The following is a 23,812-nucleotide window of genomic DNA, read 5'->3' on the forward strand; positions in this document are numbered from 1 at the left end:
CACATGAGTACACTTTTCACAAAAAGTTTCAATTCACTGTTAGATGATATAATTTATTACTGATATTAATATCCTTCGATAGTATTTTATATTCTACAGCAGGGACAAAGAAAACTAAAATATAACAAAAAATGTATGTTTTGGAATGTGTCTGACACACACCTGACTGGTCCGAGACCAAAACACTAAGAGCAACAACGTTGATCAATGTGAATGATATGAGCCAGCCAACATTTATATTAATTGCACATATCAATAAATCACTGAGCCATTTGGAATAAAATTCTTCAAATTGAAAAAATCCAAATAAATTATGTTAAGATAAATGACCTTCTTGCTCAAAATAAATTGTCATTTATAAAGAAAGTCATAAAAAAATATTTCAAATATGCTCTCACTAAGTTTTCTGGCCTTTAGTAAATGGACATAATTCTGTCAATTGTATCTGATCTAAAGCAAGAAAAGTTTAATCTAACTTAGTTTCATACAGCAAGAAAAAAACCCTCTATTTTATTAGGTGTATGAAAATATCTGCATTCAAAGGTAAATTAGGCTTTTAATCAAATGTTAGATTGGACTTCGTTACAAAATTGTTCAATCAGAATAGCAATGAAATTCCAGCATTTTCGTAGATTGCTTACGAACCTTGAAAGATGCCGAGTCCACAATATACAGTTTTTAGTATTAAACTGTCCAAAAATACTGAGGAGTGAATTTACCTGGTGATCTGCTTATTACACCACTGCGGCCCGTAGGCCCGTCCATCCTGCAGAGCTTTCAGCACCAGCAGGTGGCACTCTCTGTAACGAAGCAGCAGGTCAGCATCAGCACCACTGGTGGCGTCCAGGAGACCTTCAACGGCCTTAAGAGATAGAAAGCAGCGTGGTTACAAATCAGGAGCCTCATACGTTCCATAACAACAGTGCCTCAGGTGTTTGCCACTGAAGCAGTCCTACCTTCTGCAGGAGGCCAAGGGCAGCAATGCCATCCCTGGAGTTTCGCGCCAAAGCCACGGCTTCCAGCAGGTTCCGCAGACCCTGGGTCAGTGGGTTCATGGCGAGCGCTGGAGAAATGGCATGAAGGTGCTGCTCCAAGTCTGTGATGCATTTATCGTAGATCTGAGCCACGTCGTCAGTGGCCCAGGCTTGTTGCTAAGCAATGAAAAGGAAATGAAGTTCAAATTATTTAAAGTTTTTTCCTGAATTTCTAATTTAATTTTATGGAGTTGTCAGAAAGTTTGGATTTATGGGGAGGGGTTAATAAAGTAAAGCAACTTATTTTCAAAACGCCTGTGGAAGAAACGAACCCAAACCCCCCCCCCCAAAATTAAATAACTCAATGTAATTACAAACTCTTTAAAGAAAATTCATTTGAAACCTAAAATTTATTTTTATTAATGTAATGACATCCTACGATCCTGCGGATGTTTTCCAAGTTTAACCCAAACTTTCCCTTTTGTTAAACAGTTCAGTTACCAAAATTTACCTTCATGGGTTGAGCCAGGAAGCCAGTGGGTTGGGAGAGATCGTTGCTGGGTAAGAAACCGGGAATGTTCCTCGCAAACTCTTCATAAACAGCCAGCTGTTTAGAGTCCACTCCTCCCACCTGAGACAGAGAGCAGCAGTGAGGAAGGTTGGGCGAGTGCTAGCTGATAGCTTCATGACCAGGCAGTGCGGCGTTGTTACCTTGAGTCTGATCTGTTCCGGCATGCGCTCAGCCTGGTAGGTTAGAACGACGGGGTCGCAGTAGCGACGGCCCTCCTGCCGCGCATGCTTTCTCAGCTCAAACTCCTTCAGCAGAAAGCAGATTAAAACAATGATGAGTAAAAAGCGTTTAAAATACCCTGCTGCTGAAATGTGCTATCCAAATACATTTTTGATTTGATCAGTAATATTAAGAATTACCTGAGGTTGTTTGGTTATACTTCAAATTCTGTTTTATTTTTTCAACAAATTTGAATTATCTGTCTAAGGATCTTGTTTAAATTACATGACTGACTAGAGGAAAAGACAGTAAACTAGAACATTTAAAACAATTCTATAAGATTCTATATTGTATAAAATTTCACCAGTTTATACTTAAAATGAGGCTGGTGAATAAATTTCTGTAATTTAAATTACCAGTATAATAAAATATGCATTATATTCACAAATAGGAATGAAACACATAAAACTTTTCTTTGAGCGTCTTGAATAGATTCAGAATTTCCATGAGTAGGAATTAAAATTAGTTTTCTGCCTAATAGGTGCCATGATGGAGACGAGTCAGAGTTATTGACTCACTGTGGCCAGCCGCTTGTCCATTTCAGGTCCAGCTTTCTCCACAGCAGTTTTTTGGATGAAGCAACAGGCCAGTTCACAGTTATCCTGAGCAATCCTGGCTGCAGCCTCCTCCATCATTTCTCTCTGCTGTGGCGTTGGCGCCTGGTGATAACGACAAATACAGAAACCATGAAGGACTCTGACATGGAAAGAATAAACTGTGAAGTGCGTGAGCCGCCAGTGGAGCTCAGCTCACCCTGAGCGCCGCAGCAAAGCTGTTCTTCAGATTGGTGGCGATGCTCATCAGCAGCGGCTCGCGGCAGGTGATCATGGCCATGCCAGCAGTCAGGTTTCTCATCATGTGGTGGGCGGCTACGCGCATGCGAGACTCCTCCGAATCCAGGGCAAAGTCCTTCCTGATGATCTGCTCACATGTTGTCATGGCTATTTTGATGGAACGGTCCACCACGGGGTGCACCAGCTCCTGGACCGCTCGCTCCACAGACTGACGCACGCACTGTTTGAGCTGAGGATGAGCCTGCAGCAGAGCGATCTGCAGGCAGGAAGGAGAACAGGATCCCTGTCAGATCAACTGAGAGGGGTCCGCTGGACCAGTGGATTATATTTATAAAGTATCTGTCTAATTTTCCCAGGATCATTAATATTAGACTGACTTTTTGACTTACGTTAACATTAATGTTGATATGTGGAGCCAGGCCTGCCAGGGCATAGACATTGATGTCATGGTAACTGAACTGAGGCGTGGGCGGTCCGGTGGTGGTGCAGGTGGTGGTGGTGGCAGCCGGGGTTGTGGAAGGAGCTGGAAACGGAACAAAGTCACCTGTTGGCCACAAAAACAGATCAGAAAAACAACAATAAGTACTTCAGTAAGTTATCTTAAAACTGCAGTATCCAACTTTTATAAAAAAATATTTTCTACATATTTGTTGAAACTGTCACCATGTTGTCGTAGAGGAAGGCATAAGTTGGGGGGAAAAAAAAACAAAAAAACAAGCAAAAAAAAACAAAACTGCTCTGCCCCCTCCCAGTGCTAACTAGAAACAACCAATCGGAGCCAGGAAGCCTGTCTTAGTGCTGTCAATCATAACTGTGTGGGCAGCTCCCTCCATGCCACCATGCAGCTTATTCCTGTCAGCAGTCTGTCGTGAATGCTAAAGCTAGTAGCATGGCCAACGATGACAGAGGATAAATAGTTTTTCTGTGTCCGAGTTGTTCCTCTGCTTTTTGCACTTTTAGCAGCGTGTTCAAAAGGATGATTGACAGCACTAAAACTCGCCTCCCGGCTCTAACTGGTTGTTTATTACCAAAAGCGGTGAACTCATTCACACAGCGACAGTAGCTCAGGAAGATGATGGATCTTTTCACAGATTATCTGTCTCATATTATAAAGCCACAACATGACAACATTTTAACGAACATGTTAGAAACTTTATCTTTTTTTTTTTTCCCAAAAGTACTGCAGCTTTAATGCACGTTTTACTTTAAAGCTACAAAAGGTTTATATTTATGGCCATTTTTTCAGTACATTTGTGGATAATGTGAAAACAGAAACTTGGCATGATGTGACAACCTGTGGTAGGAGGCGGCAGGATTTCGTCTGGTGGCTTCGCTTCTTTCTTTGGTGCAGACAGCTGCTCCTCCAGGTTCTTCAGCTTTTCTTTGTCCTTCAGCAGGTTCCCCGGCTTCAGATCGTTGATGTCCAGAGACAAGTTCTTGCACAGAACTTCAATCTCAAACTTCAAATTCAACTGAAGAAAAAAAGACAAGAGCAAGAAATGAGAAAAAAAATGACTCCATCTTGGATACCGTACTGGATAGAAAACAACTGGACAAATTACTGCCACTTTATGACAGTGTTAACAGTAAACTGCCAACTCCAAGTAAATTCCCTCCTTTATTTCCTGTACTTTAACAACTGTGTGCAAGAGTATTTCCATTTTTAATTAATCTTAGTTTTATTAGAATTCTTAACACAAACAAAACCTACATATTTTCCATGTACACCCTGTTTCTGTTTACTAGATGCACCAGTTCCCACTAGGCCCCTTGTTCAAATACATTAAATGTGTCACATACACCAAAATCCCAGTTGCTGATTATTCAAAAAATTAATTTAATCTAGTCTGACTGCCATTTCCCATTATAATTAAAAGTGGTGACAAAATAAACAGCTTTAGCTCTCATTCTGACCATATAGCGAGGATGCAAATTATGGCACAAGATGAGTGAAACCTGTAAGAAAACCAGAGCTGCTCCATTTCTGGGGTGGGGGAAGTTATTTACCTTGAGGTCATGTTCCTGATGGAGCTCAGCAAGAACGTTCATGATGGCCATAGTCCAAGGGTTCTGAGGCCTGAAGACCTGCGGCATGAAAATGTATATTTAGCAATTAAATCAAATTTTATGTATTTTGTACATTTATAAAACCACAGCACAAGTTTTGTACATAAAATGTCAAAAAGGAAAACCTTGAGCACAGAAAAAACACTACCAAATTAAAAATCACAGTTCAGCTTTGATATTTATTTGGGTCTTTTTGTCCCTGATGTGTTTATAAAGAAATACAAAAGCACTTGGGTGTAAAAATCAACTTGAACCGACACATTAAGCAGAACGCATTCATCCATTTACTCACCATGCTCCGTAGGCTAGACTCCAAGACTTTGGCCACAAAGGGAACCACATAGAGGAGCTCCTGCTGGCCTTTCACATAAGCTTCTAGCAAGAGAGATTTGAGCTCCAGGTCCTGAAAAAAAGAGGGAGATGGTGCTTAACACTGCTATATGAGGACAGAAACTGTGCTAGTATTTACAGCGTGATTCCAGCTCTTACTGTGTAGAGGATTGGCTTGTTTTTGGCCAGTGTGATCATGCCCAACCAGTGGCCAAGGTTCTTCAGCAGGGAGCGATCAGAGAAGTTAGCAGCTGCCTTGTCAGAGGTTAGAAGCACCTGTCACAAACAGATGAGCAGAGAGAGACACAACTAATTATTATGGTAATGCCTGCAAAATAAGATCGAACCTCTTTCAGGGACTAAATAACATTGTTTTGAAGTGAAGGTGTACCTTGATATTCCTGTAAGTTTCATTGAGAACCATCTTGACAAACTCCGGGTTCTTCAGTGTGTCCAAAAAGTTGGAATAGAGACTGTGAAAGTTTGGCTCAATGCTAACGCGCTTCATCACTAGGTACTGAGACACCCACGGCATAAACTCTTCCTTCACAGTTTCCTTCAACTCCTCTACCTGAGTTTTGAAAAAAGAAAACAAGTGCTGCTTAAAGAAGAGCAAAGAAACATCAGGGAGTAAAGTGTTTTTGGTTATATCTTCTTTGTAATATCAGAAAATATACAGATAGATACAGGTTCCGACATATTGGTTAAGTTACAAAAACATTATTAGGATTCTTAATAAAAGTAGGATATCAACTAATAAACTTTTTAATAAGTAATGTTTGAAAATTCAAAGATGTTGTACATGCAAAATATTGGAAATAATGAATAAAGAATTGAAAAACTCTTCCTTCTGGAATTCAGAAATTATTTAATGGAAGAATAATATTTGCTAATATCTGAACATGCTAAAGAGAAAAGTAAAGTGTGAAACTAGAATGAGTTTAATGATCTCAAATTATTTTCTTTCTTGGTGAGCTTTAAAATATAAAATTATATGGAAACAATGCATACAAGTTGTACCAAACTTGTTCAGGGAACAGCCAACAAGTAAGACATTTTGTTTTTTAGTTCTTGGGTTCCACACCCTTTTCTGATCCCACCCTGGTTAACTGCCCACATTTCAAAAATCACCAGAGTATCCACAGTTTCAAAAAGTCTTTTGGCTCACACCGTGCAAACACTTAAGGTCAACAAAGGTAGTTTAATCCGTGTTATGCAATGTTAACGCGCAAAAATGTTCAGATTAATTGCAAGTGCCAATGTAGACATCCTTGATAATCTGAATTTTTCTTTACCTTCTGTGTCATGTTGGACTGAGAAAGGTTGTTGAAGATGAAAGCAATCTTCTCTTGGACATTCTCTGGAGGTTCTACAATCCGTTCGGTTTGATCCGTCGCCACCAGAAGCGTGTCGATGTTGGTAGTGTTTATGGAAGGCTGGAGGGAGAAACTAACGTTTGTGAGCGTGTTGTTGCAGATCAACAATGAGAGTTATAACATCAAACCTACAGGCATATCCTTCTTGAAGGTGCTCTGCGTGGGCCTTGAGATGGTGCCCGTTTTGGCTGCAGTGGTCGTTGTGGTGGTGGTGGTGGTAGCCAGTGTACTGGGCTGGCCCGGCTGGGGGGCTTTGAGGCTGGGCGGCTGCTGGGACTGAGCTTGAGCGTGGGCCAGGGCGACGCTTCCAGGTGTAGTGATGGACCCCTGCATCTTCACCGGAGGGTCACGTGACTGTTGGCCATACTCGATATACTGCACACACAGGATGTTTAAAGAAGCAGAGCGGGAGAGTTAATCTATATGAAGGCGAGACGCGGCGTAGCCCTACAAACACTCAGAGTGCATCATTACCTCTTGTAAATGGTGTGGAAACTGCAAAAAGTGACCAATTGAAGCCAAGTGTTGACAATACTGAGGGTAGTCTTTAAGTCTAAAAATAGAAATTATATCCATTATATCCTTAAACACATTACATTTCACATGAATGACGATGAAAAACCGATTTAAAGACCTGTTTTTGAATCTATCCAGTGCAGCAATTCCAAAGTAATACATTTTGGATCCAAACGGTTTCCGCAAGGCTTCAAGAACGTATCGCAGGGCCAGACCCAGCGCCATGTAGGTGACCAGACCCTTCTCAATGATGCCACCAAAGAGGCAAGCAGTGATGTGCAGTTCTTTGTCCGGGTACTGAGGGAAGAATCGGTATTCCTCAAATAAGTTTCGAAGCATGCAGTTGAACACCTCTCGTTCTCGCTTGATGGTCGAGTCCTTAAACCTCTGTAGCATCTCCAGAACCTGGAGAAAAACAACAATATTTAGAGATAAAACACCAGAGCTCACACACAACATAAAATCTTACCAGGTATTTCTTGTCTAGTTCCTAGATATGCAAATCTTTTAGTGTCTACTGATTCCTTTCTAATGTTTTCTCCATTTGATAAAATGAAATCATTAAATCATTAGACAAAAAGGATGAACAAATGAACAGAGTGACAACATTTAGACAATAAGAGGAAATAGAAAGTTTTCCAGGTTTACACCAAAGGCTTTAATTTACAACTTAATGAGTTTATTTAGTGTATTCAGTGATAGGACGTAAAAACCTGACAATATCACAACCATATCATTCAAAGTGGTGCTTACTTCATCCACAGACATGGTCGGGTGAGGTGGGTGGTTGTAGATACGCTGGAAGTAACTGTTTGCTTCGTCGTCGATCTCCTTACTAAAGTGCTGGTTAGCCTCTGGCCACACCTGAGAAAGATCAGCTAGAAACAAAGAAAGAGCAAAAATATTACCTTCAGATCGCACTGTAGCACAAATTTAAAGTCTTATGAGCATCAGCACTGACTCAATGATAAAAAATACTGCAAGCCTAATACAATAATGTAAAGGTATCATTTAAAAAAAAAAAGAAAAAAGAAAAAAAAAAAGTTTCTCGCAGGATTTAGTATTTACAAATATAAACACTGCCCGAAACATTTTTATTAAAAGTTTTACGTGACGGTACAAAACACTTACTGATTTACGTCTTTTTTTTTAACCCACTGGTTTAAATTTTTTATTTTTTTTGGCAATGGAACCAACACAGATCACCTCAACTTCTAAAGCTTCAAGTCATCAAATCTGCATATTATTCCCCAACAGTAACTGTGACCTTTGTTTTGTTAGTGAAAATGGAATTGACTGACTCCAGAGTGTCCAAGTCTGTGTGGGAAGTCTGGGATCAGAACTTGGAAGCAGATGTTTCCCTAATTCAACAACATAATTGGGAATTAAGATCAAAACACAAAAAGTAAATTATAGATGGGTTTCAGCATCAAAAAATAAATAAAAAAAAAAAAACATGACTTGAGATGCATCAATCAAGTTGTGCATAGCTAATATAGATTTTCTTCTATGTCTGACATGCCAATTGTTTGGGTTTTCCTTCCATTTTAAGGGCAATAACAAAAAAGAAATTACATTACAAGTTCATTAATGGAAGTAATAATTTTATAATCCCAAAACTGAACCAAATGCATCTGGTTTATCCAGGAACACCCAAAACAGTAGTTCTTCGCATAAATAAATGTCCCAACTTAGAGAAAAATTGTCCCATTTCAATCTCTGATAGATGCATCTCTTCTAAAACAAAAAAATGGGGCAATCAGCGTAAGCAGACAAGGAATGGAAGACTGATCTGTATTTCCTCTTCATAAATAGCAACAATTTTTCAGAAACTTAAAGCAAATTCGGTGGGAAAGTTAACGACAATTGACTCAAGGCTCCAAATCAAGCAGTTCAAGTTGAAATTTACAAAGCAAAGCAGTTGTTACTTTAAGAGGAAATACAGCGCAGAGCAACGCAGGGCGGGGCTCTCAGTCACACCACTACCATCGCCACTTACAGGCCTTCATCTTACTCTGCTGAAAGGTAGGAGGGTTCAGCACAGGTGTGCTCATCTTCCTGGTGCCGAAGGGATCCGTGCTGACTGACGACATTCCCAGACTGGAGCCGATGCTGGAGCCGATGCTGGAGCTGATGGCTGAACAAAGCAGAAACTTCAATCACACAAAGCTTAACCAACATAACTTTCACCTAAACATGGGTTTACTATGGCACCTTGGATTCATGTTGGTTTTATGTAACTAACTACTCATTAAAGATGCAGTATATAACTTTTATAAAAATCTATTTTTTTTTTTTTTAGCATATTTGTTAAAACTGTCATTATGTATAAACAGGAAAACTGTTTATCTGTTGTCATTGGTGGCCATGCTAACTAGCCTGAGCATTCATTACAAGCTCTGCTGTACATGGGCATGACTGACAGCGTAAAGCCCCTCCCCCTGGCTCTGATTGGTTGTTTCTGACCAAGCTGTGTATTTCTGCAATTAGAAGTGGGAGAATGCAGAGGAGCTCAATTTTTTTCACAGATTATCATGTAATGCCAACAGCAATGTCACAACAACGTGATAATCTCAACTTGGCCGGTCGTAACAAATTTTGCTGGATGATAAATTGTCCCAGAAGTTATTGTGATAATAATGTTTTGAGACTATTTTCAAGTAATATAGTGGTAATGGGATAATAATGCAAGAACACATTCTCAAAGATGAATAAACTTTAAATTATAATGAACATTTAACACTAGAACTGGAATACATTAAATATCCTAAATAAATACAACATAAATAATATATAAATGTCTCTGTAAACAATTATAAAAAAAGGCTAGCTGATTTCAAAACATCAGAGTGATCGCTTTTGTCATCCAGTTTTTGGTAGAAAGAGAGAATAGAGAAAAACAATAATCATTGATCCCATTTTAACTTATCATGCGACTGATTTATTTATTGCAGCAGGCCTAGTTTTAACAAATTTCTAAAAATCTTTTTTTTTTTTATTTATATACTGCAGCTTTAATCTGATTTGTCAAACTTACAGTGACAGTGTTGTGTTAGACTGTCTGATCAGAAATATGAATGTTTTTCTGTGTGAAGGAAAACCAAAAGGGATAAGTACCAGAGTCCATACCAGGAAGCTGGGAACTGATACTGCTATGAACCCCAAAAGGTGTGGTTGGGTTTGGGTTTGGAAGAGGAGGGAAGGCCTTAGAGGGGGACAGAGGGTTACTGAGAGCCGAGCTCAGTGAGGTGGCGAAGCACTGCATGCTCTGAGTGTGGGAGGTGGCGGTGCTGCCCAGACTCAAGGCGCTTATGCCAGTCAGAGTGTCCATCTGGAGAACAGAAGGAGGAAAAGACTGAACCAGAGCTAAACGCAACAGATCTACAACAATACGAAATGTTTTCTGTCAAAGTACCGTTTGTTTGTCACATGCCGATACCTGTACAGGTGAGATGGCATCCAGGCTGCTGGTGCTTGGGGCGCGCCCCTTCGGCATCACTCCTGGTGGAGGCTGCCGAGCTTTATTCATTACATTGCTACGGTTGGCAACCATGGTGAGGATCGTCTCCGACAATTCCTGGGACACACTCCTGAGGGCGGAAAAGGAAAATTAAATAAACTCATAGACACATTACTGGTCAAGTAAGAACAGCAGAAAAATAAATATCAAATGTTTTAAAACATTCATGAAAATGCGACAGAAGTTAATCATACATCTTATAATCAAAATAAAGTTGCAAATAATACAACTTTAATTCAAAATCTAAAATCTGACTATATTGGTAGCTACAAGTTTACGCTTTTCTACAAGAAAGGATTTAAAAAAGGTTTTGTACCAAGTTTGCAAAAGAGACTTTTTTCAGCAGTATGAACAGAAAACATTTGAAAATATTGCAGAGTTTACCCATGTTTAATAAACTAATGAAAATCAGATCTGAGTGCACCAACATCTGCTTTTATGTAAAAGTTACTGGATGGATGAAAGGAGAACGCAGACAGTGTGAAAACGATGTTGCACATTTTCAATTGTGACAAGATTTTATTTTTGCCTTAATTAGAAATAAAACATGTCCATCTGCATCATCCACCTCTGCTGGAGGGGTAAATATGCATCATTCTTGAATACAATATTCAGCTCTCTGCAGACATGCTGTAAAAGAAATGCCATTTTCTTTTTAAGTCTCTTACATGGTTTTGCATCTCCTGAATTTACTTTTGAATACCTCCATCACAGATGATGAAAATGACTAAATCCTGCAGTAAAAGCTCCCACGCTGTTGTTGCATCATCCCCACAATGTAGTATGGTGCATTCAATGATTGGAAAGAGTTCAGATTTTTTATCCGACAGCGCCAATTTCATCCCAAACACCAATAAAACACAAACAGTCCTAACAACAAACAATGCGGCTTCTCACCCTGCACATGACTGCAAACAGGCAAGCATGGTGGCTAAAGTCTCTGGGGGCAGCTGGGCACTTTTGGGCTGGTCCTTGTCAGGAGCCAGACCTCCCATGATGGATGGGCAGCGTCTCTTCAGAAACGTAACACACGCCTGGATGAACGGTTCCTATGATGGGGAAGAAACAAAGAAAAAAAAATATTAGGATTTAAATTACTTAATGTTTTGCAAAAGCTCTATTAAAAGTATTTGCACATATTTTTCAGACTTACTCCATGCTCCCGGATTTTGTCAGTCAGCCATTTATCAAGTTTGAGGTATTCACGGCGAGAGGCGAGTGCAGCGAGGTCAATGACAAAGGCAAACGGAGTAGCATTCAGCAGCATCGATAGAGACTGAAAAGAGAAATAGATTTAGTCATTTGGAACTACAAAAGTTAAAATTTTACTCAGCAATGGCAGAAAATACGCTTTTGCCATAAAGATGAATCCATTTATTAGAAAATAAGTAAAAGATTAAACAGTATAAATAAACCTTCAAGTCCTGGGCCACATCCAGGATGCGAGACAGCTTGGCCTGGTCATACTGCTCCCCTCTCATGTACCACTCAGCCATCGAATGCATAATCAGCTGACGAATGGAAGGAGACTGACCCTGTGGATGAGAACGCCAAAATAACAGGTCTCATTGAGTCAGTGATCAAGACACAATTAAAAAAAACAAATACAAATAATAAAAGGTAAATACTGGTTTATTCAGCTAAAACTAGAAAAGGACCAACCTGTCCATGCCAGGCGTAGTGCAGGATAATGGCAGAGTTGGGATGGTTGCCAAGAAAGATGGGCATGAGGGTGGAAATGAGCTCATGGCGTAACGTGTGCCAGGAGGTGGAGATCTGCAGTAGAGCCAACACCAACATGTCCGGGCAATGCTTGATGGGGAAGCTGAAGAGCTGCTTCACCTGTTCGTATTGCCCCAGCTCAGAGAGTCTGAGGAGACTCTCCACCAAGTCCAGACTTTTCCTGCAGGACGTTACAGAAACTTTGAGAAAGAAACCAACAGAAAACAGTTTGATATTTTGAGAGAAACAAACATTTAAAGATGTGGTGACCAAACCTTTTGTCCCAGGGGCTAAAACTGGCTAATTTTAAAAGATTAGTTTGTGATTATTTTTTTTGTTTAATTTGCTCACCATGTTTTTAAAAATTAAATCTGTATACACTGCAAAAACATATCTCACCACGTATATTTGTCTTGTTTTTCAGTAAATATCTTAGTATCCTTGAAGTAAGAAAAGTAATTTATTAGTAACTTTCCAGCAAAACATGGGAGCTTGTTTTGCTTATCGACTTGTGGTCAGAGGCTGAACCAAATCATTTTAAGGGTCACACTTTGGACACCCCTGCTTTAAAGAGAGCTACTCAAACCTTTTGTCTGTAGTCAGAGTAACGCCTTATACATGTAACACATTCATATTATATCTCTTGGATGCAGCAGTAAGACTCCAGCTTTTTTACCATGTAGCAATCTCCCTGTTGTCATCCTCAGGTGGGGCTTTAAGGAGGTCAATGACCACAGTGTGACATGGGTAGTCAGCAAAGCAGAACACTTCTGGGTTCATCAGCGAGTACTGAATAAACGACAGCTGGAAAACAAAAACTCACACTTAGAAACAAAATACTATGTCAAATCTAGATCCCATGTTTGTCCAACACCACTTACCTGTCCCTCTGCGTGTTTCCAAGAGCGGTAAATGAGATCGACAGGGAAGACCTCCATTCCCAGCCCCCGCTGGATCCCATACACCACGATCTGCAGGCCCTTGCTGTCCCGGATCAGAAATCCGGGGTGGTCTAGTTCATACGTCACCTCTTTGAAGTTCAGGTTGGGATTCTAAGACAGTCATGAAACAAAAAACAAACAAGAAACATTTAACACAGTTACTTTTCTGAGCACGTACAACAAGATTCTACTAGGAAACAGAACTGCAGCTGAACAATATATGGAAAGCCTCTCGGTAGAGTTGTTGGAAATTGCAATGAAAATGTCAATTATGGTTCAGTAAAAATGTTCTAGGATTTTTTTTTTACTTTACTATGCATCCACTCCACTCTCTGTGTTTTAGGTTCAATAACTATAAAAATGCCCAACTGTGCTGATAGCATCACACCTGCAGAACTCTAGGAGATAACATCAAGTGACTTTATTTAATAGAATGTTTATCCAGAGTAATTCCATTATTATTTCCAAATTCCATCACTTGTTATAAGAAAACACACACAAAAACTCTTGATATTTCCGACAACCAATCAAACAAAAAAAACAAGAAGGTTTATTTCACAATCAAATGCTTTCCTTACCACTTCTTTGACAATGTCAATGAGAACCTCAACATTCCACGCATGTGCCTGTGAGCCGTCGTTCTTGTCCTTACCATCACTCCAAATTCCACTTCCTGGAGCAGAAATGGACTGTGGGAAAAAAATAAAAATATAAAAAACACACAGAATAACAATGCAATAATGTGTAAAGTTAATAAAAAAGCAGAACTGGAACTGCATTTAAATTAAAAAAATTATATTTAAAACTTCCAGTGTATGTAAAGCATGTAGCATCAAACCTATGTTGTGAAATTAAACTAGACGAGAAACAGGCGCCTACCTGGAGTGGGATGCCGTCAGACAGGCCGGAGTGCGTCCGGGCCATCATTCCCAGAACCCTGGCCACCTGGCTGGCTGTCACCTCTCTCACCCCATACTGGAGGATTATGTTTCTGCATTCATCAAGACTGAGACAGAAGGACACCAACCATGTCAGGGGTGAATGTCCAGAAAATTCTGGAACTAATAATTCACAACAGCTCATTTCACACTGAACAAATAGAACAGAACTCAGAAATAAAGATCGGAGGGTTCAAACTGCAATCATCTAATTGCAATTTGCAACTAATTTTTGCAACACTGCATTTTTCTATAATCAGAGATTGTTGTTTTTTTGTAACTTTGTGAATAGAGTTACTCTGCATTCTGTATTGGCTGTTGAGATTATTTTTGAAATTTGTAACTTTTCAGTTTCAAACAGAGTCCCAGTTTTTCTTTAATTCTTTAATTAGATTCACTGTAAAAATACAAAATCTGACCAAGTATTTTTATGCAATTTCTAGAATAAATATCTCAGTACACTAAAAATAATACCAAAATAACTTAAATGTAACTTTTTAGCAAGAAATAGAAACAGTTCCTTAATATTGATGAAACATTACTAATTCCTTTGGCAGATTATTTCACTAATAACATGGGAGAAATGTTTTGTTATAAAGTGAAAGAATCTGCCAATGTTACTAGTCATTTTCATCAATATTAATTAATTGCTTACTTAAAAAAAAAAACCTTCTATATCTTGCTGAAAAGTCACCTCAAAATTAGTGCTTTTGAAATAAGACAAAAATAAACATATTTGCAGTAAAAACTCGTCCAAAAATACTTTGTAAAATTTTGTGTCTTTGTGGTGAAGAACAAAAACTACAGAATTAGCTTACTGAACTCACCTGGCACAAAAGCCGTAACCAACTTCCTGAATGAAGTCTGCGAGAGAACTCTCCATGATGGTCTTAGCTAACTCCCCAGAGTCTGGTAAGATCCTGTCCATGGGAATGTCCCGTTTTTCAGGGTACAGCAGTGGTGCGAGCACCACAGGACAGCGCTCTTGGGGGAAATCTGACAGACACAGAAATATGTTCATAAGTTCAATCTGAGACATTGATTATTCACCGTCAGGCAGATGGATGCCATTTTTATTATTTTTTTTCCCTTTTAATACCTCGGCAAAGTGTCTTAAGGAAGGCGTCAATCTGCTCCTGCCCTACCCCACTGGTTCCCTTCTGTCCAAACAGTAGATGGGAGAGCAGCAGGTGCAACACCTCTATGGGAATGTCCTGGAAGCCACCTTCCTGGTTTCCCCCAAGATCTGCGTCAACGTATGACCTCAGAAGGTCGGGAAGCTTCTGCTTGATGAACTGTGCAGCTGAAACAACACACACAAAAAAAAAATCAGGGTTAAATTTTATATTGGGTGGAGAAACATGAGAAATCAATATACAAAAAAAAAAACAAAAAAAAAAAGAAAATATTTTATGTTGAAACATGCAAGACTCTGCTACAACACTCACCAAATCCCCGAAGATCTGTGTTGCTGGAGTTAAGCAGAGCAAGGCCAAAAATTACCTGGAAAGTAGAAAAATAAGTCACATAAATATGGTTCCGACATGTTTTCTCACCTTTTAGCTAAACAAAAACACAAAGGTTTTCAGTTAAAATCAAAGATACATTAGCACACATATCTCTAAACAAAGTCCAGTGAAGATCCTCCTCACCTCTTGAACCTTGCTGAGTTTAAGTACTTTACTCAGTTGAGTAAACAGGTGGGCGGATGGCTTCAAACTCTGAAAGATAAATTAAGGAGAACATCTTTGATCCAACTTAAAATTTTTGATTGTTGCACACATTAAACGTACAATAATTAACATACAACACCCCAGTTCTGTTGCGCACCAGTTAAATAGACCTAAATTTCACTTCAATTTAAAATAATTTAAAGACTCAGAAAAAGTCTAAGGACTTCTTCAAAGCAAAAACAGAAGATCACAGTTGAGCTCTAAAACTAAACTAATGGCTGCCAATCCAGAACCAAACGTACAGTGGAAGCTCTGGGCGTTAACTGAGCCCATTAGCATTTTATTACACTGCTTACCTTCTGGTAGTGCAGGGGATTGTCGATGGCGTAGCAGAGAGTAGAGATAAAGTTTGGCTTTGATATCAGCGACACACACTCCTGAATCAGAAACTGTGTCTGGTAGTGAGGAAAGACAAAAAGTAGAGATGTATCAGCAGCAGAAACAAACCAAGACTTCAAAATTTTATACAAAAGAAAAAAAAAACTTGCTGTGGCAATTGGACATGAAAAGAATTAAACTGCTCCCAACTTAAAGGGTCAATTTCCATTTCTGTTTGGTACGACTTGACTTATACAGAAAGTGCGACCAATTAGGTCACAAATGTGACCTCATTTCTCAATAGGGCACCTAAAAAATATCTGAGGCTGCGGCCGGTGTAAGCGCTCAGTCAAGGAAAAAGTCTCAGACACTGAAAGCCTCCTTGTGGTTCAACAACATACACATATTAGGCCTATAAAGCAATCAGGAATAGAGATGGGCGGGACCTGGAACCATCAACCTCAGGTTAACGGGCCACTGATCTCTTTGTATTCCACTGCTGATAATTATGGCATTATATTTGTGCGCACAGTGAGACTGATGTGAGCATACATATCTATCCAAACAAAGAATTTGTAGTGCGTGTTTAAATCTCACACTCCAACTCTCCACATTCGCAAATTAGCAAAGTGAATGTGAACGTCGCTGCGGCTCTGATACATTTCAAATTGAAACACTGAAAAATCTTAACGCATCTATATAAATATTACATTCCATCAGATTATTAGTGAGGTTTTGCAAAGGAAGAATTTCCCTTCACTGAGTTCGAGTCCAAAATAATTTTTCATTAAAAAAAGGGTTTGAACATCGTAAAATGTTCAGTTTAACACATTTATCAGATATTCAACCTTTAAAATTGTTTTTGCAAATTTAATATTATTCCATTTTTCTTTTTCATAAATTATGTCTTTAAGGGGTGCTGTGGTGATGCAAAGCTCCTACAAAAGGAGGCCTTAGTCCTCGATGCTGCCGTCGCAGGTTTGATTCCCGGCCTAGTGACCTTTGCCACATGTTTTCCCCTTCTCTCATTACCCACTTTCCTGTCAATTCACTATCAAATAAAGGTCACTAGAGCCAATAAAATCTTTTAAAAATGTATATATTTTTAAGTTTAAATTTCAGCTCAGTGGGGCCCTTTAAACACTTTTCAGTAAGTTTTCTCTCCTGTGCAAATGAGCGTCAATAAAATTACTTCATGTCAGCTAGATTGTTAATCATTTTCAAGTCAAAATTGTGTTAATGGACAGTTTTTAAAGAAAAAAAACTTTTAAAATTGTGATTTTAAATATGACACAGTCAAACATTTGGGTGCACCTAAGAAAAGCAATTAGGCACACCAGTGTAACAAGTTAGTCTAGGTTAGTTAAAGTTGGAAGCTTTCAAATATTTCAAAATGCCATAAAACGTTGCCCCACAATAACACAAGCTGGAGATAAATGTGATTGTTCAAAGATTACCTGGTGAAAGTCCTTGCCACTGCTTTTACCATCGCCACTGAAATCCACATGGGAGAAGAGACAGCGTAGTAAATGCCTGTCTGCCTCAGGACCGTGACGATTTACAATCTGAAATCACACAGTGGAGACAACTTCTTTTACACAATCCACACAGATAAAGATTTTACAACCTCTTCAATAAGCAATCCATATTACAAAGACTGTTTTCTTCTCAAAACAGTTGTTACATGCGAGTCTAAAGATTATTTGTATCATGTACCTTACATGTATCAATATTAGAAAGACATAAAAAAGGAGGATTGTTCTTGAAAAACAATCCCCCTTTTGTTTTTTGGTTTAAAACAACTTCTAATGGGGCAAAGTCAGCAGACTAAATCATTTCTTGATAGGAAAACATTAAAAGCAGCATTTAAGCTGTAAGAGGGACTGAATGAAGCAAATGATTGGTTACTCCCAAGAACCAAAACAAAGAGAGTGGATGTAGATAAAAATAAATATATTTTAAATGAATTCACATTTTGAAGGATCCAAAAGTTTTTTTGTTTTGGCACAATCTAGTTGGACTAATCAGACTCATCACTCCACACTGAACTCAAAACAAAACTCTGCAGGTGGTTTTTAACAGAACTGGTGTTTGAATGACAGCCAAACATTATAGAACAGATGTCAACAAGTTGGTTAAGTCAAATACATAACTCTGATGGTGTTTACTCAAATCTCAATGAGGACGAAACATACAAGAGGCACACCTGGTGTTTACAAGGAGAATTATTCATTTCAGTGACTGAACACAACTATGAACATTTGAATTAAATGTCAGATTTTCTGTATATTTTGACAGTTTATGTTGATTTACAAGCAGATCCAGGAACCTAATACAGACTAAATGCAGTAGATGTTGCTCCTACTTACATGCTGTATTTCTTGCTGGCTGGCTCTGTAGTTTTTCTTCGTTAAATTGTCCACCAGATAGCTGATTTGAGACAAAGCCAGCGAGAGCGAGTCAAGATTCATTGCTGGTTGGGGCGGAAGCAGGCAGCCGAGCACGGCGCAAAATCACCATTATTCCCCTTTAGTCACTTCAGTGATAGGTTACTTCTGCTCCCCCCCCCCAAAAGGTGCGACAAATGTTGTCTTCCAAATGTGTGCTCCAATGCTCCCAGTGCTAGCAGGTAGAATCCTTCAGTTTAAAATCACGGACAGCATCTGTAACAGAAGAACAGTTTTTCTAAGTCATTCTGTATCATCAATATTTTTATGTGAGCAAATACGTTTAAGACAAGAAAATATTATTCAAGAAGTACAATAAATGTTTTGAGATTACATTTACATTTAATTATGTTCCGTTCATGTTAAACCCATTTTCTATTTACAGAGGTGGTCAGATATGTGTATTTACACTGTGCTGTCCAAAGAAATTAATAAATAATAAAGATATTTAAATAAATTGTGTCTGCTGAGGCAGAATGTTGATACAATCTGGAGAGGAAAACTCCACCCACCAGAGTCTAGAATATGACTTAAAAACAGGGAAACCCAGCCAATAATAGTATCACTCATAGATTGCAGTTATGGTTTAAAAGAAATGTGCTGTTACTCCAAATTATGTGAATAAGAATAACTACAATAGACTTTAAGTTAACTGCACCAATTCCAACTCCCAAGTGTGTGGGGAGGGAAAAAAAAAAAAAAGAGTTCCAGTCACAAATAAAATCTGCAGTTTTCTGCAATAAAACTATAAGAAATGATTATATTATAGTGATAACACCTAATAACTTAATTAGGGTCATTTCACACTTTAAGGACAGATGTAACATCAAATAAAACTTTAATTTATTTAGCTGATGCATACTGGCAGGTTGACTCCTCTTTTTGAAGACCAGTGGTCAAGTTATTATTTCACAATAGCTACCAGTTAGATTAACTCAAAATTAATTCTAAGATTAATACTGTAATAATTGAGCGTTTTGAATCAATGACACTCACATAATCTACCCCACAGTGACACTGACATAAAAAAGGAGATGCAACATGTCTACTTCTTTCAAATTTAAAATCAGCAACTGATACAAGTTTCTAAATTTTAACTGTAACATATATAGTGAAAATGCATTATAATCTTACAGGTGTAAATAGAAAGCTGAAAGTGAAATTCTGTGCTTAATTTTAGAGTTTCCTAAAAAGGACCAAATGATTATATATGGATGTAAATATTATGCTACTATTCATGAATTGTTAGATTTACTATACCTCACAATGACTCAAAAAAATATTAACTGTATTCAAGTTTAAACTATAATATGCCTCTAGTTTAAATGAGATCAAACTCCATAATTTTATAATACACCATAAATCCATGCCTTGTGGTTGTAATTCTCCTTTGGGCCAGTGACTGTTATGAAATCCAATGGACCCTGATTAAACCAAAATAACAATGAGCAAGTCACGTTACTATAATTCCATAATGTATACAAGAGAATATATTGCTGAAAAATATATGGAACTATTAGTTTGGATGAATTTAAGCATGATCAAAATGAAGCTGATTGGCTCCTTTTTTAAAACTGAAAAAATACACATCAAAGGGCAGAATTGACCAGCAGCTTAAAATATGTTATTCTACACTGAATAAAAAAAAACTTAAGACACCAGTTGTATACATATCTTTAATTACGTTTATAGAAACACAGAAGCAGGGTATTTCACGGGTATTTCTGTGTTTTTGGCACTATTCTATATCTTTAAATCAAATAAATTGATAGCAGCCCATAGGAATAAGTGTTTTTCTGGTCACAAATTGTGTTTTTAAATGTGGAATTAGCCAAGAGGGCCATATTAAAAGTAGTCCAAGTGCCATAAAAATAGATTGAATTCACTCCGTTTCTCCATAGACAGAATAACTTCACTGATCACTCACTTCCAGTTCAAATTGAACCAGTCTAAATTTTCCATTTTACGGCTGACTAATCCAAAGTTCGTACACATCCGCTAAAAAACTTACAAAAAAAGAAACTAATGCCACCTTTAGTGTCGCCCTTTCCCTTCCCACGCATTGAGATACAAAAATAACAAAAGTCGCTATCTGGACAAAGAACGTGCTAATGAAAGTTAGCAAATATAAGAAGCTAACAAAAATTAAATTAATAAAGCAGAGCGTTCAAATCAGCCCCGAAACATTCACCAATGTTACTGGTGTGAACTTATTTCACTAATTTTGGAAAACATTTGACTCTTAAGCGACCACATTCAGCAACTACTGAGAAAACCTAGGTGTGTAGATCAGCTAACACCACCATGACGCTGGTAAACACCGTTAAGAACATAGCTCCCATATTTGATAGATTTAAAGCCAATAAAACATAACTCCCTGTCCATTAATTCATGACTTAGTAAAATTATGTTTTATGTTTACGTTTCAACTTAGGAACGAGCAAAGGAATTGTGTTTCCAATTGTACCTAAGCTAAAAATGACCAAATTAGCATTTGCGAGAAGCTAACGTTAGCAGCACGAGCATGTTTCATATAAATATGAACGGAAAATAATATTTCCATTTTAATGGTTTTAAATCCATCAAATACATTATGAGTTGTAAGGATTCTCACAGTCACTTTTAATATTTAGTTTGAACATTGGACATTAGTTTTACGAGATATAGTTCGCCAACGGTAGCATTAGCCTTGTTAGCTTCCCTTCCTCGGCTCCAACTAATCTCTGAATATGCTAACGTAGCTACAAACGTTGATTTCTTAAAGAAGTCTGTAAACCTTCATTCAGCCAAACGTGACGGTGGCTTTCGGATAGCACCAACAAAACACGAAGTGGTTATCATATTTACATCAACAAGAAACATTTCTACCTGAAGAGTAAGCTACTTTTTACCTAAAGAAAATGACAGCTGTTTTCAGGAATTAGACTCCCCCTCCCTCATGCTGGTGTAAAACGGACATCCCCCCTACTTAAATCTCTGTTTTTTCTTTGAATGTAATCCTGTCGACTGTTGTTTGTTAAATACATTCTCAGTCTCACCGTGCTTCCAGTAAAGTAATTCAGATCGTCATTCCTTCTAGTTTCCCCACAACAAACTTGATGAAATGGAAGGGTTGCAGCGCCTCCAGTTTAGTTTGATTTTCAAAATAAAATGGCGTCTGTCACCGCTCGGCGCGCTCACGCTACCAGACGGAGACGTGCACGAGTTACCCGCTGAGTACACCTGAAACAAATAACATAAATATTTAACACAAACGAAGAAAACTAGGGTATTTAGCGTAATTTTTTATTATTCTAAACGGTTTTTAATGGGTAAATACACATAAAGACAGCTACAAAGTTGGCCTTTTATCACCTGTAAAACATATCTAGAATTAAAGTACTAAAAATATGTCCCAAGGAGAAACTCTTCCATTTTTAGTCGAATTGGTATCTGCAGCAGTGTCTTGATAGGTCTACCAAAACGTTGAGAGAATAAACTTTAAACTACTTTTGTTAGTTTATAAGTCATTGTGCGGGTTAGCACCAAAATACTGTTGTCATTGTATCAAACTTCCAGAAAACTGCAAGGCTGCTGAAACACTGAGTGCCTTTGAATTAAGGTTAAATCCCCACCTGTTTACAGCTGTGTTTGATCAATAATAATGTGAACATTGATTGATAGATTTGATGTATTGTAAAATTTTATAATTTTGAGGATGGTATTTGACAAAATATAATGTTTATTGCTTGTTTCTTACGTGATTACCATATAAAATCTGTATGGTGTAAAGCACTTTGAACTGCCTCGTTGCTGAAATGTGCTATACAAATAAACTTGACATGACTTGAATACTCAATCATGTGAGTGCTTGGAACCAAAGTCTAATTCCAAATAAAGCTGATTCTGGCTAACAAATACAAAAATAGGTCCAAGATCTGTACTGCAAAGCCAATTAGGAAACCGGCAGATTTCTTAACATCATAACTTGGGTGACTCATTCCGAACAAACTTGAGACAACTCTGGAGAAGGAATATCTCAGTTTTAACAAGAAGAAACCTGCCACAAAGCCAGATCCAGGCTCGGTACAAGCCCTATTTGAACTAACTGTGTTCAGATAGGGCTTATGCTGTGAGATCGTAAGCAGACAAAGCATTGATCACCCACCATGAGCAAACTGAAAGCCTTCACACAACTCTGCAAGCCAGCCCAGAGACGTTGATCTTCTTGCCATTCAGGTGCGATTTGTAAAAGTTTTAGAGGGACATGGGGGGTTGAAATGACACAATTAAAGCCAACTAAACCAGACGGAGCCACAAAAGGGAATGAAAGGTTAAACTGCCTTTGCCTGGAAGTTCTCCTCTCATTGGTACTACAGTGTTTCCTGAACCGGTGAGGTAAAAGCAACTGTTCTCAGTCAATCACCTGGTCGATCCAATACACGTCTGTCATAGGTGGGTTCTCTCCGGGTTCTCCGGCTTCCTTCCACAGTCCAAAAACATGACTGTCAGGTTAATTGGTCTCTAAATTCTCCCTAGGTGTGAGTGTGTGTGTGTGAATGGTTGTGTGTCCTGTATGTCTCTGTGTTGCCCTGCGACAGACTGGCGACCTGTCCAAGGTGTACCCCGCCTCTCACCCGGAATGTAGCTGAAGAGGAACCAGCAACTCTCCCAACTCCATTAGGGACAAGGGTGAACAAAAAATGGATGGATGGATGGATGGATGGATGGATGGACAGACAAGTATTGCGTTTCTTTGTTCACTAAAATTTAACCTGATGTGAGCTAATAAAAATTGAAATAATGAGCAGCTAAATTGAATCATACACAAAACTTAAGCATTTTTATGATTAGGTATTTCCATTAAGTGTCAAAAAGTACTTTAGCTTTTCCATGAGTGAGAAGTAACTCTTACCATTTACTCAGTTAAATTTAGTTGAATAACTTTCTCAAGTCAATATACTTCTAGGAGTAGTTTTACTACAACTTCATTTTTACTTTCGCTGTACATGTGTCTTCATTAATCTAGTGTTATTTTAAATCTTCTGAGCCTGTTGTGCCATTTGAAGGTCAAGTGAACATACAGTAAGCCACAGACATTATCTCTGGAAGTACTTTGCTTTGTCCTAATATGTTAACATTACGTACTTCAAAAGTTAAATGTTATGGAAAAATTTGATTTGGGAATGAGTGTCTCTCCTGCCTGAATTTATTTTCGTATTAAGGTGATTTATTTTTATTAACTTTTTATTAGAACTTGCACATATTGTATTTGTCTGAATGACTACATTCTTTTTGGATATTTCTTAAAATTAGACAGTAAGTTCTCAGTGCAGCCTTTTATCTAATACTTCTTCACTGTTACTT

General features: G+C 38.3%; 1 protein-coding gene across 4 annotated transcripts in view; it reads right to left on the reverse strand.

The window, feature by feature from the left end:
• Positions 1 to 21,647, reverse strand: part of cnot1 (CCR4-NOT transcription complex, subunit 1) — a 29,513-nt gene extending 7,866 nt beyond the window's left edge. Inside the window, exons 1-36 of one of the 4 annotated variants that reach the window (XM_044125791.1) lie at positions 21,505 to 21,647; positions 18,389 to 18,682; positions 17,477 to 17,584; positions 15,998 to 16,096; positions 15,621 to 15,689; positions 15,417 to 15,471; positions 15,068 to 15,271; positions 14,796 to 14,964; positions 13,910 to 14,036; positions 13,609 to 13,719; positions 12,971 to 13,141; positions 12,766 to 12,893; positions 12,030 to 12,270; positions 11,783 to 11,902; positions 11,521 to 11,643; positions 11,265 to 11,416; positions 10,287 to 10,437; positions 9,965 to 10,178; positions 8,862 to 8,984; positions 7,601 to 7,725; positions 6,966 to 7,252; positions 6,806 to 6,884; positions 6,464 to 6,706; positions 6,251 to 6,391; positions 5,347 to 5,526; positions 5,115 to 5,231; positions 4,918 to 5,028; positions 4,566 to 4,643; positions 3,853 to 4,030; positions 2,948 to 3,102; positions 2,518 to 2,814; positions 2,283 to 2,423; positions 1,686 to 1,790; positions 1,486 to 1,605; positions 957 to 1,151; positions 720 to 862 (exon numbers count right to left, since the gene is read on the reverse strand). In XM_044125791.1, coding sequence (XP_043981726.1) covers positions 720 to 862; positions 957 to 1,151; positions 1,486 to 1,605; positions 1,686 to 1,790; positions 2,283 to 2,423; positions 2,518 to 2,814; positions 2,948 to 3,102; positions 3,853 to 4,030; positions 4,566 to 4,643; positions 4,918 to 5,028; positions 5,115 to 5,231; positions 5,347 to 5,526; positions 6,251 to 6,391; positions 6,464 to 6,706; positions 6,806 to 6,884; positions 6,966 to 7,252; positions 7,601 to 7,725; positions 8,862 to 8,984; positions 9,965 to 10,178; positions 10,287 to 10,437; positions 11,265 to 11,416; positions 11,521 to 11,643; positions 11,783 to 11,902; positions 12,030 to 12,270; positions 12,766 to 12,893; positions 12,971 to 13,141; positions 13,609 to 13,719; positions 13,910 to 14,036; positions 14,796 to 14,964; positions 15,068 to 15,271; positions 15,417 to 15,471; positions 15,621 to 15,689; positions 15,998 to 16,096; positions 17,477 to 17,584; positions 18,389 to 18,490 — 5,162 coding nt within the window. In that variant the 5' untranslated portion in view covers positions 18,491 to 18,682; positions 21,505 to 21,647. Of the gene's footprint in view, positions 1 to 719; positions 863 to 956; positions 1,152 to 1,485; positions 1,606 to 1,685; positions 1,791 to 2,282; positions 2,424 to 2,517; positions 2,815 to 2,947; positions 3,103 to 3,852; positions 4,031 to 4,565; positions 4,644 to 4,917; positions 5,029 to 5,114; positions 5,232 to 5,346; positions 5,527 to 6,250; positions 6,392 to 6,463; positions 6,716 to 6,805; positions 6,885 to 6,965; positions 7,253 to 7,600; positions 7,726 to 8,861; positions 8,985 to 9,964; positions 10,179 to 10,262; positions 10,438 to 11,264; positions 11,417 to 11,520; positions 11,644 to 11,782; positions 11,903 to 12,029; positions 12,271 to 12,765; positions 12,894 to 12,970; positions 13,142 to 13,608; positions 13,720 to 13,909; positions 14,037 to 14,795; positions 14,965 to 15,067; positions 15,272 to 15,416; positions 15,472 to 15,620; positions 15,690 to 15,997; positions 16,097 to 17,476; positions 17,585 to 18,388; positions 18,683 to 21,504 lie in introns of all 4 variants that reach the window. The other 3 variants (XM_044125790.1, XM_044125789.1, XM_044125788.1) reach the window with 3 other exon arrangements.
• Positions 21,648 to 23,812: the final 2,165 nt, after the last annotated feature.

Source organism: Gambusia affinis, linkage group LG08 (assembly GCF_019740435.1).
Source record: "Gambusia affinis linkage group LG08, SWU_Gaff_1.0, whole genome shotgun sequence".
NCBI lineage: Eukaryota > Metazoa > Chordata > Actinopteri > Cyprinodontiformes > Poeciliidae > Gambusia > Gambusia affinis.